The sequence below is a fragment of the Podarcis cretensis genome (genome assembly GCF_951804945.1).
Source record: "Podarcis cretensis genome assembly, chromosome: 16".
NCBI classification, from domain to species: domain Eukaryota; kingdom Metazoa; phylum Chordata; class Lepidosauria; order Squamata; family Lacertidae; genus Podarcis; species Podarcis cretensis.
The window spans coordinates 26,027,401-26,040,807 of record NC_137186.1 but is presented as its reverse complement, the minus strand read 5'-3'; the positions used below and the strand labels follow the sequence as shown (position 1 = coordinate 26,040,807).

The following is a 13,407-nucleotide window of genomic DNA, read 5'->3' as shown; positions in this document are numbered from 1 at the left end:
TTTTTATTATTATTATTGGAAAGGAGGCGGAAGGGAAAAGTGAGGTAGGACAGATTGCATCAACTCTGAACTCGTCCCAGCGAAGGTCATGGATCTGTCTCGGGGGAGGCCAGCCCCCCCACCCTCCCCTTTCCCCAACCCCCCCAGGCAGCTTTCGTCATTTCTGGTTCCAAGGCACCTTGGTCACGTTGCCCCGACAACCTAGCCACACATACTGCCCCCTCACACACACACCCGTTTCTTTTTCGGCTTCCTGGGTCAGAGTTCTCCCCCCCCCCCTGCCTCGTAAGGCAATGGAACCCAAACTCTCCCCCCTGTACCTCCACAATCTCAACTGGGTTGCATCTACCTCCTTCCCTCCAGCAAGAACGTTCTGCCATTTGCAGTTCTCCCCCAGTTCCTCAGGGGCCCCCCAAGCCTTGCGGGGGGAGGATACCAGCTGAGCCCTAACCGGACCTGAAGCACCTCTTATGGTCTCAGCCACTTCCTGCAAGCAGGCTGGGCCTGGTCCTGCAGCAGCCATTGAGTCCAGCCAAGCAGAGCTTTTGCAACCGATAGCAAAAGTGCGTCTTCATCCCGTACCCAGCCAAGCTTCTGGCATGCGCTCCTCTTTCTGCAGCTGCCCATTCCGCTGTACTGATCAATTGTCCTCCCGTCGGATTGCAAGTAGCAGGCTTTCCTCTTCCTCTTCCTCCACCACCATCGTGCCTCAGGACAAGAACAGAGATGGCGCTAGGAGAGGCAGGTGAAGCTCCATCGCAACACCAAACTGGATGTTCAATGGGGAAGGGAGTTCTCATCAAAGGATGGGTCCCCCCCAAAAAAACAAGGAGTGGAGAGTTTCTATGGCTGAAAAGGCTGAGGGGGCTGAGGGCTTTTCGCTCGCGATGTTCAGCCCCCTACGCAAAGGGAGGGAGGAAGTTGATTGTCAAGCATACTCGAGTCGGGAGACGGGGCCTGACAGGTGGCAGCCCCCTTCCCCAGGTCTTCGTGTCACACACCGGGAGAGAGAAAGACACACACGGAGCAGAAAACTGGCAGGTAAAGGACACAGATAACACTGCAAGCTCACTACACGGGATGGTTGGACAGTGGGCTCATGGCGGCCGGCTGCGTCCCCCTCAGTGTCCCACCTCACGGCTGTGGTGGTTTGGACCCTGGTGGTCTGGGGATAACCCCTCCTTTGGGGAGGTGCTGAAGAGGTTGGCCAGGGCCACGGTCGGACTAGTGGGACTCATCCTGCGGGGAGGCAGGCCGTGGTCGGCACTCTCTCGCCGGGGGCCCATGACTTGATCGATGGTTTCCAGGCGCATGGCTGGCAGCAGTCCCAGGTTGCGGGGGTCTGTGCGGGCCAGGGGGTTCTCGTCAAAGCGCCAGGGGTTCTGGAGGCGAGGCCCGGTGAGGCTCTCTGCATTCTGGACAGGCTCTCGCGACTTGGAGCGTTGGCGGGGGCTGTCCTTGGAGAATTGGATGCTGGGGATGTCGCTTTTGAGGATGCTGCTGCCCCGGCGGCCCTGGGGTGAGGGGCTGCGGCTGGCCGCATGGTCCCGGCTCGACGAGCGCAGGATGAGTCCATGGAACTTGGCCAAACTGGGGCTGCGGCTGCGGTGACCCTTCATCTTCCCGGGGCTGGGGCTGCGGGATTTGGGGCCCAGCAAAACCAGGGTGCTGTCGTCCTCCTCTTCCGAGGTGCTGCTGGAGCTGTCGGTGGGGCTGGTGACTTGCTCCAAGGTGGGCAGTGAAATCTGTGCAGGGAGACGGAGGAGAGTCGAGTCAATATTGACTTGGGAAGGCAGGGCCCAGCTGCTCCCCACTACCTGATAAATTTTGGGCTGGACGGGTTGAGAGGAGGGATAGGGGAAGAATTTCAAGTCTATCTAATTTGCACCTAGCGAAGCAAGAAGCAAATCAAAACACAGCCAACCTTCACAATCTGCTCTTCTCCAGATTTTGCAGTGTAAGGTGTACAGAAAAAAAGGCATTTAATAGTGTAAAGTGTGCATAGAAAAATGCATTATGAAATTTGCAAAATGAAGCAAGCCATTTCAAAGTTTTTAAGCTTGGTTTACTAAACACCAGCAAAAGCACACATACTGAATTAGGTCACTCCACAGGGCAATAAATGCAAATTACCCTGTGCAAGTTATCCCAAGAAGTTTCCAGTTCATAATTTCCTGGAACATAGGAAACCTGCCTCAAAGCAAGTCAGACCCCGGGCCCAGCCAGCTCTGCACAGGAGCCAATTCCTAGGGGCCAAGGTCCCTTCAGCTGCCCCACCCCCCAAATAAAATATTTCAACTGCCAGGCCCCCTTCTCAAGTTGATGAGCATTGCTATTCAAATGGTTTTGGGGGGCACGTCTTGTTATTGATTATAAGGGGTAAAGGTGGCACTGTGGTCTAAACCACTAAGCCTCTTGGGCTTGCTGTTCAGAAGGTCAGCGGTTCAAATCCCCGCAACAGGGTGAGCTCCCGCTGCTCTGTCCAGCTCCTGCCAACCTAGCAGTTCAAAAGCACACCAGTGCAAGTAGATAAACAGATACCACTGCGGCAGGAAGGTAACCAGTATTTCCATGCACTCTGGTTTCTGTCATGGTGTCCCGTTGTGCCAGAAGCTGTTTAATCATGCTGGCCACATGACCCGGAAAGCTGTCTGTGGACAAACGCCAGGTTCCTCGGCATGGAAGCGAGAGGAGCACCGCAACCCCATAGTCGCCTTTACCTTTATATGGTGGGGGGGGGTTTACCTGAGCCCACCAATATTTTATTCAAGTAGGCACCCCTACAGCTTGGTATTGTCCACACAATGACTCACAGTCGCTCTCCAGGATTTCTGACAGGGGTCTCTCCCAGTCCTACCTGGAGATGTCAGGGATCGAACCTGTGACCTTCTGCATGCAAAGCAGATGTTCTACCTACTGAGCTAGAGCACTTTCCCCCCAACTCGCACTGCTGCTTAATGTCAAATAAGCATCCCTCTTGCACATCTGTCTCTGTGCTTACCTGGAAGGGCTCTGTCACACCCACCAAACAGCTGTAGCTGTTGCTGTAGTAACCCAGGATATAGTCGCCCTTCCCTTTGGGTAGAGACTCCTCTGGAAACAGTAACTAAATATTTGGGAAGAGAAAACGGGACAGCTATAAGGGTGGTCAAGAGCAGCAAGATGCCAACCTAAACAGCAGAGAGCCAGTGGTGGTGGTGTCTAATGCAATAATAAATATACACTTTGCATGTGCCATACAAACTCTAAATCACGGTTTCCCAAACTTGGGTCTCCAGATTTTTTTTTGACTACAACTCCCACCATCCCTAGCTAGCAGGACCAGTGGTCAAGGATGATGGGAACTGTGGTCCAAAAAGAAGCTGGAGGCCTAAGTTTCAGAAACCCTGCTCTAAATGATAACATAGGTATCAGTAAGAATATCATACAGTGGTACCTTGGTCCTCAAACGGCAAAAACCCAGAAGTAAGTATTCCGGTTTTCAAATGATGCTATTGTTTCTGGGGTACTTGCACCAATCAGAAGCCGCGCCTTGGTTTTCGAACATTTCGGAGGTCAAACCGACTTCCTGAACGGATTAAGTTTGGCGCTTTTGTTTTTGCTATTTATTTTGCGTTTTTGTTTCTGAGCCTTTTTCGGTTTATTTGTTTTTGTGACTTTGTGCAACCCAGTTCAGCTACTGATTGTGTGACTGCGGAAATGGATAAAAGCCCCCCATCCAAACAATGACTATCATCAGTGCAGATAAGAAAAAAACACTGTCTTATTTATTTTATAGTACACAGTGCCTTGATTATTGCTTCCATTTTATGGATCAATTATAGTAAAATTGATGTTAAATTGCTGTGTTAGGGGTTGTTTTTAAAAGTCTGGAACAGATTCATCCATTTTGCATTTCTTTCTATGGGAAAGAGCACCTTGGTTTTGGAACGCTTTGGTTTTAGAACGGAATTCTGGAATGGATTAAGTTTGAGAACCAAGGTACCACTATAATCCAACACAACGCAGCACTTTAAATACATACTCCCATGATATCATAATGCAAAATTGTTTACTGTTACCCCCCCCAAAAAAAAAATCATATTCCCATACCTGGTAAACATTGCTTTCGGCGTCTTCCTGCTTTGCCCAGACATAGGCAACATAGTCCTTCAAGTGTCGGAAGCCCACCTGAGAGAGGGGAGAGAGGGAGGTGTCCGTGAAAATCATCACCAGGGCTTGTGCATCCTCTCCCCCACCAAAAGAAACCCCTGACAGCCCTCCTATTATTGTGTCTTCCACCACAGGATCGCTCAGCAGGTTAGAGTATGGTGCTGATAAGGCCAAGGTTGCAGGTTTGATCCCCGTATGGGGCAGCTGCATATTCCTGCATCGCAGGGGGTTGAACTAGATGATCCTTAGCAGTCCCTTCTGACTCTACGATTCTAGGATTATGATACTGCTATAAAGGGTCAGGGAGTGTCAGCTCTTGAAATAAAATAAAATAAAATAAAATAAAATAAAAATTGACTTTAATTTGGAACCAGGTGGTGCTGTGGGTTAAAGCCTCAGCGCCTAGGGCTTGCCGATCGAAAGGTCGGCGGTTCGAATCCCTGCGGCGGGGTGCGCTCCCGCTGCTCGGTCCCAGCGCCTGCCAACCTAGCAGTTCGAAAGCACCTCCGGGTGCAAGTAGATAAATAGGGACCGCTTACCAGCGGGAAGGTAAACGGCGTTTCCGTGTGCGGCTCTGGCTCGCCAGAGCAGCGATGTCACGCTGGCCACATGACCCGGAAGTGTCTCCGGACAGCGCTGGCCCCCGGCCTCTTGAGTGAGATGGGCGCACAACCCCAGAGTCTGGCAAGACTGGCCCGTATGGGCAGGGGTACCTTTACCTTTACTAATATATACAGTGCTTTTCTTCTAAAAAAATGTTTAGGGGTACTCTCATTTTGACTCAAGAAAATCACCATTTTATAATTCAAATCGGGGAAAATAATTACAATAAATAGACAAAAGTACAAAGATTCACAAAATGTTTAGGGGTATGCATACCCCTGCGTCCCTCCAGAAAAAAGGCAGTGTGTGTGTGTGTGTGTGTGTGTACACACACACACACACACACACACACACACACACACACACACAGAGTGGTACCTCGGGTTACAAACGCTTCAGGTTACAGACTCCGCTAACCCAGAAATAGTACCTCGGGTTAAGAACTTTGCTTCAGGATGAGAACAGAAATTGTGCAGCGGTAGCGCGCTGACAGCAGGAGGCCCCATTAGCTAAAGTGGTACCTCAGGTTAAGAACAGTTTCAGGTTAAGAACGGACCACCGGAACGAATTAAGTTCTTAACCCAAGGTACCACTGCGCGCGCGCGCGCGCACACACACACACACACACACACATATTTTATTTTACTTTATTTCATTTGTATATGTATATGTGTATGTGTATATGTATATATATACACATACACATACACATAGTAAAGGTAAAGGGACCCTGATCATTAGGTCCTGTCGTGACCGACTCTGGGGTTGCGGCGCTCATCTTGCTTTATTGGCCGTGGGAGCCGGTGTTTGTCCGCAGACAGCTTCCGGGTCATGTGGCCAGCATGACTAAGCCGCTTCTGGCGAACCAGAGCAGCACACGAAAGGGCCGTTTACGTTCCCGCTGGAGAGGTACCTATTTATCTACTTGCACTTTGACGTGCTTTCCAACTGCTAGGTTGGCAGAAGCTGGGACCGGACAACGGGAGCTCACCCCGTTGCGGGGATTCAAACCACCGACCTTCTGATCGGCAAGTCCTAGGCTCTGTGGTTTAACCCACAGCGCCACCCGCGCCCATATGCAAATGAAATAAAGTAAAATAAAATTAACCTGCTTAGCAAGAGGGTTTTGGGAAGGGACATAGCTCAGTAGCAGAGCACATGCTTGGCATGTAGAAGGTATCTGCTTCAAACTCCAGCATCTCCAGGTAGGCCTGGGAAAGACCCCTGCCTGACTCCCTGGTGGGGACAATACCGAGCTAGTTAGACCGGGGGTCTGATTTGTCAGAAGCAATGACCCTTGGCTAGGTGACCTAAAAATCTGTAAAAAATGGCTTTCCTGTGCACACCAAAAGCTTTGGGTTCCTGCAAGGATTTTGCCAACCTTCATTTGTGCTGTTTCTGAACCTCCCACAGCACAGAGCAAGCATCGCTGCTGATCATCTTTGTCATGTGGCTGTTTGTTGCTCCCTCCACCTTTGCAGCATGAATAATTTCAATCAGATGCCTTGGAGGTCTGGCCCTGGGAATCATCACATTCTGGAAATCATCCTGAAATTGTTTTAATCCTAGCTTTTTTCCCAGAGAGGTGGCGGAACAGACCAGAGCGGGAAATGATCTTGGGAGAGCCTGTGCAGACCAGGTGGCCCAAAGTAATTTGCTTTATCTTAGCTACTGCAGTAGGGGGAGTAATAACACTTAAAAACATTGCATTTGTAATAATTATGGTTCATCCAGGCTGCCTTTTGCAGTCAGGGATTGTAAAATATTTATCGGCTTCCTGACGCTTTCAGTGGAAAGAAACTAAGTGAGTAACAAAGAGCTTCATTAATTGCTAAAACCACACCAAAAATAGTAATGGATTTTGGTGTTATTAGATCAGGTTGTCAAAGATAAAACACAGTAGACAGAACTGTCAGGTTAAATATAATATCATCTGGCCGTCTTTCTGAAATGTATGTGGCAGAATACAAAGATTGGGGGTTTTCCCACCCCACCCCTGAATTTCTTAACATCTCTTCCTGTTGTCCTCTGAGAAGCACTGAGAGATAGGCTAGCCCATGCACACACAAAAAGTTGTTTTCTTTTATTATCATTCTTCGTTTTGTCTCAACAGTGATGGCAGAAAAAAGGAAAAGGAATTGGGATATTGCATGCAGGAAAGGTGAGCTTTGCAAGAGGTCAGCTGCTGCAGGAGGAGGGAAGATAAGCTGTGCAAAATCTCACGGCGCACATCGCAGCCCATTCTCTTGTGTGCAGAAGCAAGAACACTCAAAGCTTCTTTTATTTGATACGCTCTGCCCTCGTGTTGCTGCAGCCCTCGGTCAGGTGTTACTGGAAAACCACTGTGTGCGGCAACTGCCTCTTACCCGGTAAAGGGCGACCCAGTCCCAGGAGCTGCGGTGATAGCTCGAAGACACCTTGTACCAGGTGACAGCTTGTTCTGGTTTCGTCCACTCATCAGCTACCTGAAGCTCCACCAGCGGCACGTCAGCCCTGGAAGCAAACTGCCAGAGAGAGAGAGAGAGAGAAAGGGGAGCAGGTGGTTTATGAAGATTACCCACTCTGGATCCCACAGCTAATTCTCTTCTGGTCTCCTCGCTGGCCCAAATAGGACTAATTTAGCCAGCTAGCCCTGGTGATCATCTAATGTTTATTGGATTTTTGAATTCTGAATTTATTGTTATTCACGTTTTATACTGTATTTTATTCTGTTTTTTGTTGCATCAATTAAGTGTTTTTTTAATTTGTTGTTAGCTGACCTGAGCCCGGTTTTCTGAACCGGGAAGGGCAGGGTATAAATAAAAAATTATTATTATTATTATTATTATTAGAGCCGAGCTTTGCTATGTTCAACAACTCACAGCAACCTGCTAAGAAACCCCTAGAAAGTGGTGGGATTACCTAGGGGGACACCAAAAGGCAAGGGGGGAGCAGCATAGCTGTCAAGTGTCCCTTATTTGAAGGGTCAGTCCCTTATTCCAGCGCCATGTCTCGCTGCTGTCCCTTATTGATGGATGTCCCTTAAATGTCCCTTAAATAATGTCCCTTAAATTTCAAAGGAAGCAGCTCCTCTCCCTCTCTCCCTGCCAGCCAGGGAGGAGGGAAGCTCTAACTGTGTTGCTTGGCTGTGTTGCTCACCCAATAAGAAGTCTAAGAATGACTGGGGGGTGGAGCTTGCATGCGTTGTGTGTGGCTAGTTAATGCAAGCTGAGGGGGGTTTTGAATGCTGGACGCCATTTTGTTGCACGTGCTGCTGCAAACTTTGCAGTGCAAAGCCAGGCCGGGGAGCCATCTTAAGTTGAGGCTGCATAGGCCTTGTGCTGCATGTGAATCAGATTCTATTCAGTTGAACCTCTGGTTACAAAGTTGGTTGGACAGTGTTCTTGAAGCTACCAGCATGAGTTTGACCAGACTGCAGGAGGACAGGAAGACTGGAGTGCCTGGAACAGGTGAGGTTCAGGTCCCTTATTATGGCTGCTGGTCCCTTATTTTCAAATCTGTAAGTTGACAGCTATGGGCAGCAGGGAGTGCTGGATGTGGGATGTAATCCATTGGAGCAATCAAATACAACATTCCTTGTTTCCCTAGAGTGGGCACAGGCAAGGGAACATCCAGTCAGTGTAACTTCCTGTTCTACTGGTCTGGAGTGTCCTCAACTTGAATGTGATCTGGGAGATGGGCGTGATCCTGGCTGACTCCATAAAAGAGCCGAGTCACGCAGCCATCTCTCCTCTCTTGATGACATGCTGCTCTCCTGCAGCCATTTTGTTCTCTTGATGCTGCTCCCTTAATGTATTTTGCTGTCTGCTGGCTCTCAGCCAGCAGCACATGGGCTCAATCCCCCTAAGGGATGAATTCACACTATGTTCTGTAACTACGAGCTAAAATCTGCCTTCAGGGATCATACTGTGAACTGAATGTGAGTAAACTTCTTGTTACTTTTAAGGAAAGACTCTTGTCTTTTAAGAGGGATCAAAGGGGACACCAGGAATAATCCAGGCTGTTCAGGCCAGACTGGATTGCTTAACTAAAGATATTCAAATGAATCTGCAAACTAGCTTCTAGAGGGGAATCTGCTCTGCTACATGACTCACTAGCGTGAGTGAAGGAAGGATAATATTTAATCACTATATCCTCTCCCACTGTCCTTAACATTCCCACACTGGAGTCGTAAATGACTATCAGGCTTTAACAGCTGGTATCAGGAGTTCATCAGTTTTGTGGGGTTAAACTAAATACAGGCAACCCCCGATTTGCACGGGGATTGTGTTACAGGTCATCACACATGACTGTGTAGCACATGTAAGCCTGTCATCACGACCCTGTCACACCCTCTTCCAGGTCCGAACAGGGTGTGTGCATGCACAGCTGAGCCTGCCTTGAATGCGTGCAGAATGGTCATTGCTTGTAGTTTCAATTGGATTTTGAATAAATGTGCATTTTCCACTGTTTCTAATTTTATTATTATCTTCCTTAGTGGATCGTGCAAACCACTATAACGATTAATGCTTTGCACTGGGGATGGAACCCAGGGGGCAGCGGAGGCCCCCCCAAGTTTGGAAACCACAGGTTTAGGAGAATTCAATAGACAGAGCAGAATTTTCTGTCCCAGTTTACTGGTTGAAGAGAGGCCTTGATCATCCCCACTCACAACAGCACAGACCTGACTTGGCACACAGCCAGGACAGCCCAGAGATTCTCGGCTGCATCATTTTCCACCAGGGCTCCAGACTCACCTTCACGGCAAAGATGGAGACCACCGGCTTGTGGTCACTGACGGTGTACTCCATGTGGCTGCAATAGCAAAGCTGGTTCACAGACAGGAGGCCACAGATGGATCTCCCGGGATGCGTCGGTGCACCAGAGCCTTTGATCTTCCACAGGATCCGGTCGGTCCAAGCCGGCTTCCTTTTCTTGGCGCTGTGAGGCACACGAGAGAGCAGAATGAGCGGGCGCTAAAGGAAGTGCCTGAGGGCACAGTGGTTCTCCCCTATCCCTCCACTTAGGATACGAATGCCCCCATCCAGTCCAGCCAGACAAGCCCCATTACCTGGTGTCATACATGTCGGTGCCCACGTCAAACTTGAAGGTTGGGGGGAAGTTGAGGGGTCCCTCTTGGAAGCCTTTCAAGATAGGCCAGGTGTTCTTAGCGATGTTCAGCTGCATAGAACAAGAGCCCGAGGCAGAGAGAGAGAAAGGATGAGAGCACCTGAAGGAGAGTCTCCAACCCATTGTTCTGCCCAGACACTGAGGTCCAGCGCCGAGGGCCTTCTGGCGGTTCCCTCACTGCGAGAAGCCAAGTTACAGGGAACCAGGCAGAGGGCCTTCTCAGTAGTGGCACCTGCCTTGTGGAACGCCCTCCCACCAGATGTCAAAGAGAAGAACAACTACCAGATTTTTAGAAGACATCTGAAGGCAGCCCTCTTTAAAAAGGTAAAGGGAACCCTGACCATCAGGTCCAGTTGTGACTGACTAGGGTTGCAGTGCTCATCTTGTTTTATTGGCCGAGGGAGCCGCGGTACAACTTCCGGGCCATGTGGCCAGCATGACTAAGCCGCTTCTGGCGAACCAGAGCAGCGCATGGAAACGCCGTTTACCTTCCCGTCGGAGCGGTACCTATTTATCTACTTGCACTTTGACGTGCTTTTGAACTGCTAGGTTGGCAGGAGCAAGGACCGAGCAACGGGAGCTCACCATGACGTGGGGATTCGAACTGCCGACCTTCTGATTGGCAAGTCCTAGGCTCTGTGGTTTAACCCACAGTGTCACCCGCATCCCAGGGAGGAACCTACCGACACCTTATTACACACACACACACACACAGAGAGAGAGAGAGAGAGAGAGAGAGAGAGAGAGAGAGAGAGAGAGCCCTCACCTGGTCCTTCTCCCAGAGCTGGTGGAGGATGTTGTTGTCAATGGCGTATTTCACAAAGCGGATGTCTAAGCTCTCGATGCGGAAGTTGAGGTCCCCAAACCAAAAGACGATGCTGGGGGGGGGGGGAGGGAAAGGAGACACAGGTGAGGCCGGGACCCTCTGCTGTTTGAGTCCACAGCACGGCCAAGTCAGAAGGGGAGGCAGAAAGTAAGACACATTCACAGAGGACGTCTAGCAGTGTGGCTGTTCACCTAACTGGAGAACCTCCATGTAAAAGAGCAGGGCTATCAGATGTTGGAGAGCAAGGCAGCCAGGGAAAAGCTGTCGCTTGGTTGTGCAAATTCCTTGCAGTAGCTCAATGGCCTCCTTAATTACCGTATTTTTCGCTCTATAAGACACAATTTTCCCCTCCTAAAAAGTAAGGGGAAATGTGTGTGTGTCTTATGGAGCGAATGCAGGCGGGAGGCTCTGCTCAGCGCTCCCTTTAAAGAGCCGTGTGGATCATGTGTGCAGCTCTTGGGGGCTTTTCTCTTTAAAGGGAGCGCGGCTCTTGGGGGAGCCTTCCTCCCGCTGCCCAGGAGAGGCTTCATGCAGCTATCCCAGAAGCCAGAACAGCAAGAGGCTACCCCATAAGCCAGATCCCTCTTGCTGTTCTGGCTTCTGGGATTCAGAATATATATTTTTTTTCTTGTTTTCCTCCTCCAAAAACTAGGTGTGTCTTATGGTCTGCTGCGTCTTATAGAGCGAAAAATACGGTATTTATTTGTGCTTTTATCGTGTGTTTTCATATTGGGAACCGCCCTGAGATCTTCTGATGAAAGGCAGTATATTAATCTAATAAATAAAATATTTCTTTTTTAAAAAAACAACAACAGGCATTTCTTTCTCACACACGCACAAACAAACAACTGAGACACGATTGAGGGGAGAAGGAGCCCTCCCTCCCAAGCAGCGGAGGACGGAGGCTTTTGCAGGGAACAAACAGCGGTGGCTAAGCCGAGATTCTGAGCCGGGATGTAGGTCAACGCCAGCCGGAAGCCCTCCTGGCTGACTTCCAAACTGCTCCGCCGCCGAATGGATCAGGTGGCTTGGACCATCGGCATCAGCTTCGAGCGCCGCCTGGTTAGCCGAAGCCTCCCGATAAAGAGAGTCTCAGGCTTCAAGAGGGTCAGATGTCACAGCAAGCCCTCTGTGTGCCAGCCTCCCCACCTGGGCGGCCCACAAAGACACATTTCCACCAGCGGGAACCAGTCGGAATCAGATGGCAGAAGTGATGTGGGCAGATGGTGGGGGGGCAGGGAGACAGATTGCACTTAGCACTGATACCCTCCCATATTTTTTTCTTCTTTTTTTTAAAAAAAAAAAGTGCCAGAAAACAACCACTTTGAAGATGGAAATTCGCCTGTGAGTTCTGGGAATCTGGTTTGGGTTGGGCACGATTTCTGAGCAAATGCTTTCCGTCCATCGATTTCTCCCCACCCCCTGGATGTGTGAGAGAGACAGGGGGAGGGAGGGGGAGGAGTTAGTTTAGCCCGGAGAAGAGAAGAATGACGTGATCGCCTTCTTCAAATACCTAAAGGGCTGTTACAAGCTTGTTCTCTTCTGCTCCAGAGGGGAGGACTTGAACGAGAGCTGATCTACAGCGGAATGGACTCACTCAAAGTGATGGGTTCTGCTTCATTGGAGACTTTTAAACAGAGGTTGGATGGCCATCCGTCAGCGACTTTTAGCCACGATTCCTTCGCTGCAGGGGGTTGGTCTAGATGACCTGCAGGGAACCCTTCCAACTCTGCAGTTTTAGCCTCCATATTCCCTCACAGCTCCTTCAACTGCCCCACCTCATCCCTACTCAGTTCCTCTGTGCCCCTCTATCCCTGCTTCATTGAAACCTCTGCCATTATGTAAAACCTCCGTTTAAAAACCTGCCCTTCTGATTTTGTTCTCTTTCCCCCCACCCTGACTTCATGCAAATCCAAGAATGGGATGCAGTACCACAGATCCTCCAATGGGGGGACTGCGCGACGACAGCCTCGCGTTTTTATGTATATAGGAAGATATATATCACTTTGAATCTAGGTTTCTGTTGTATTAACGTTCAGATTACCTGGCCTATGTGTCACTGCTGTTTTAAACACACACAAAAACGCCGCGGTCTTTCAAAAGTCTTAAAGTGCCTGGTTTCCAAAGTAATTTCATGATTACATAATCCCAGCTTTCTCAGTCCGGAGCTTTCCAGGCTATTCTGGCTGAGGTTGATGGAAGTCCAGAACAGCTGGAGGGCACCTGGCTAAGAAAGGCAGATGTAAGCTTTCTTATTAGTGTTCTGCCCTAGGAAAAAACAGCCTATAAATAAGTATGTGTGCATTAGGGGCTGGTTCCCCTGCTCACTCGGTTTGTCAACCCCGCCTACCCCTTTGCCCTTCTCCTGCACCTTCCCCCCACCCTTTAAATCTCACCCACCTTTCCTCTCCATAGCTGACCTCCCCAACAGCTTCCATGAGCCTGCCTGCCATTCTTTGTGGTGCAGCTGGTGTGGCCACCTGCTGGCAGCCGTGTGAACTACAGAGCGTGACAACACCTTACATTTCTATTTCTATAGGAAGATATGTATTCATACACATTGAAAAGGAGTCTCAGAGACCAGCATGACTGGGAAGAGGGCAGTGGAATGGAGGCTGGGGTGGATTGGGAGTCCTGCCCATCTTCCTTCTTGCTTCTCTCTGCTCAAAATCGCCTTCCGACTAAACATCAGGAAGAACTTTTTGATGGTGAGATCT

The 13,407-nt window shown here is 49.7% G+C and overlaps 1 protein-coding gene across 3 annotated transcripts in view; it reads right to left on the bottom strand.

Moving 5' to 3' along the window:
• Positions 1–144: 144 nt before the first annotated feature.
• Positions 145–13,407, bottom strand: part of INPP5J (inositol polyphosphate-5-phosphatase J) — a gene marked incomplete at its 5' end in the record, with an annotated part of 40,186 nt that continues 26,923 nt past the window's right edge. For all 3 annotated transcript variants that reach the window (XM_079956560.1, XM_079956562.1, XM_079956561.1), the window contains 7 exons: positions 145–1,745; positions 3,002–3,106; positions 4,093–4,170; positions 7,122–7,259; positions 9,492–9,675; positions 9,806–9,915; positions 10,631–10,742. In XM_079956560.1, the coding sequence (XP_079812686.1) occupies positions 1,122–1,745; positions 3,002–3,106; positions 4,093–4,170; positions 7,122–7,259; positions 9,492–9,675; positions 9,806–9,915; positions 10,631–10,742 (1,351 nt within the window). In that variant the 3' untranslated portion in view covers positions 145–1,121. The remainder of the gene's footprint in view (positions 1,746–3,001; positions 3,107–4,092; positions 4,171–7,121; positions 7,260–9,491; positions 9,676–9,805; positions 9,916–10,630; positions 10,743–13,407) is intronic.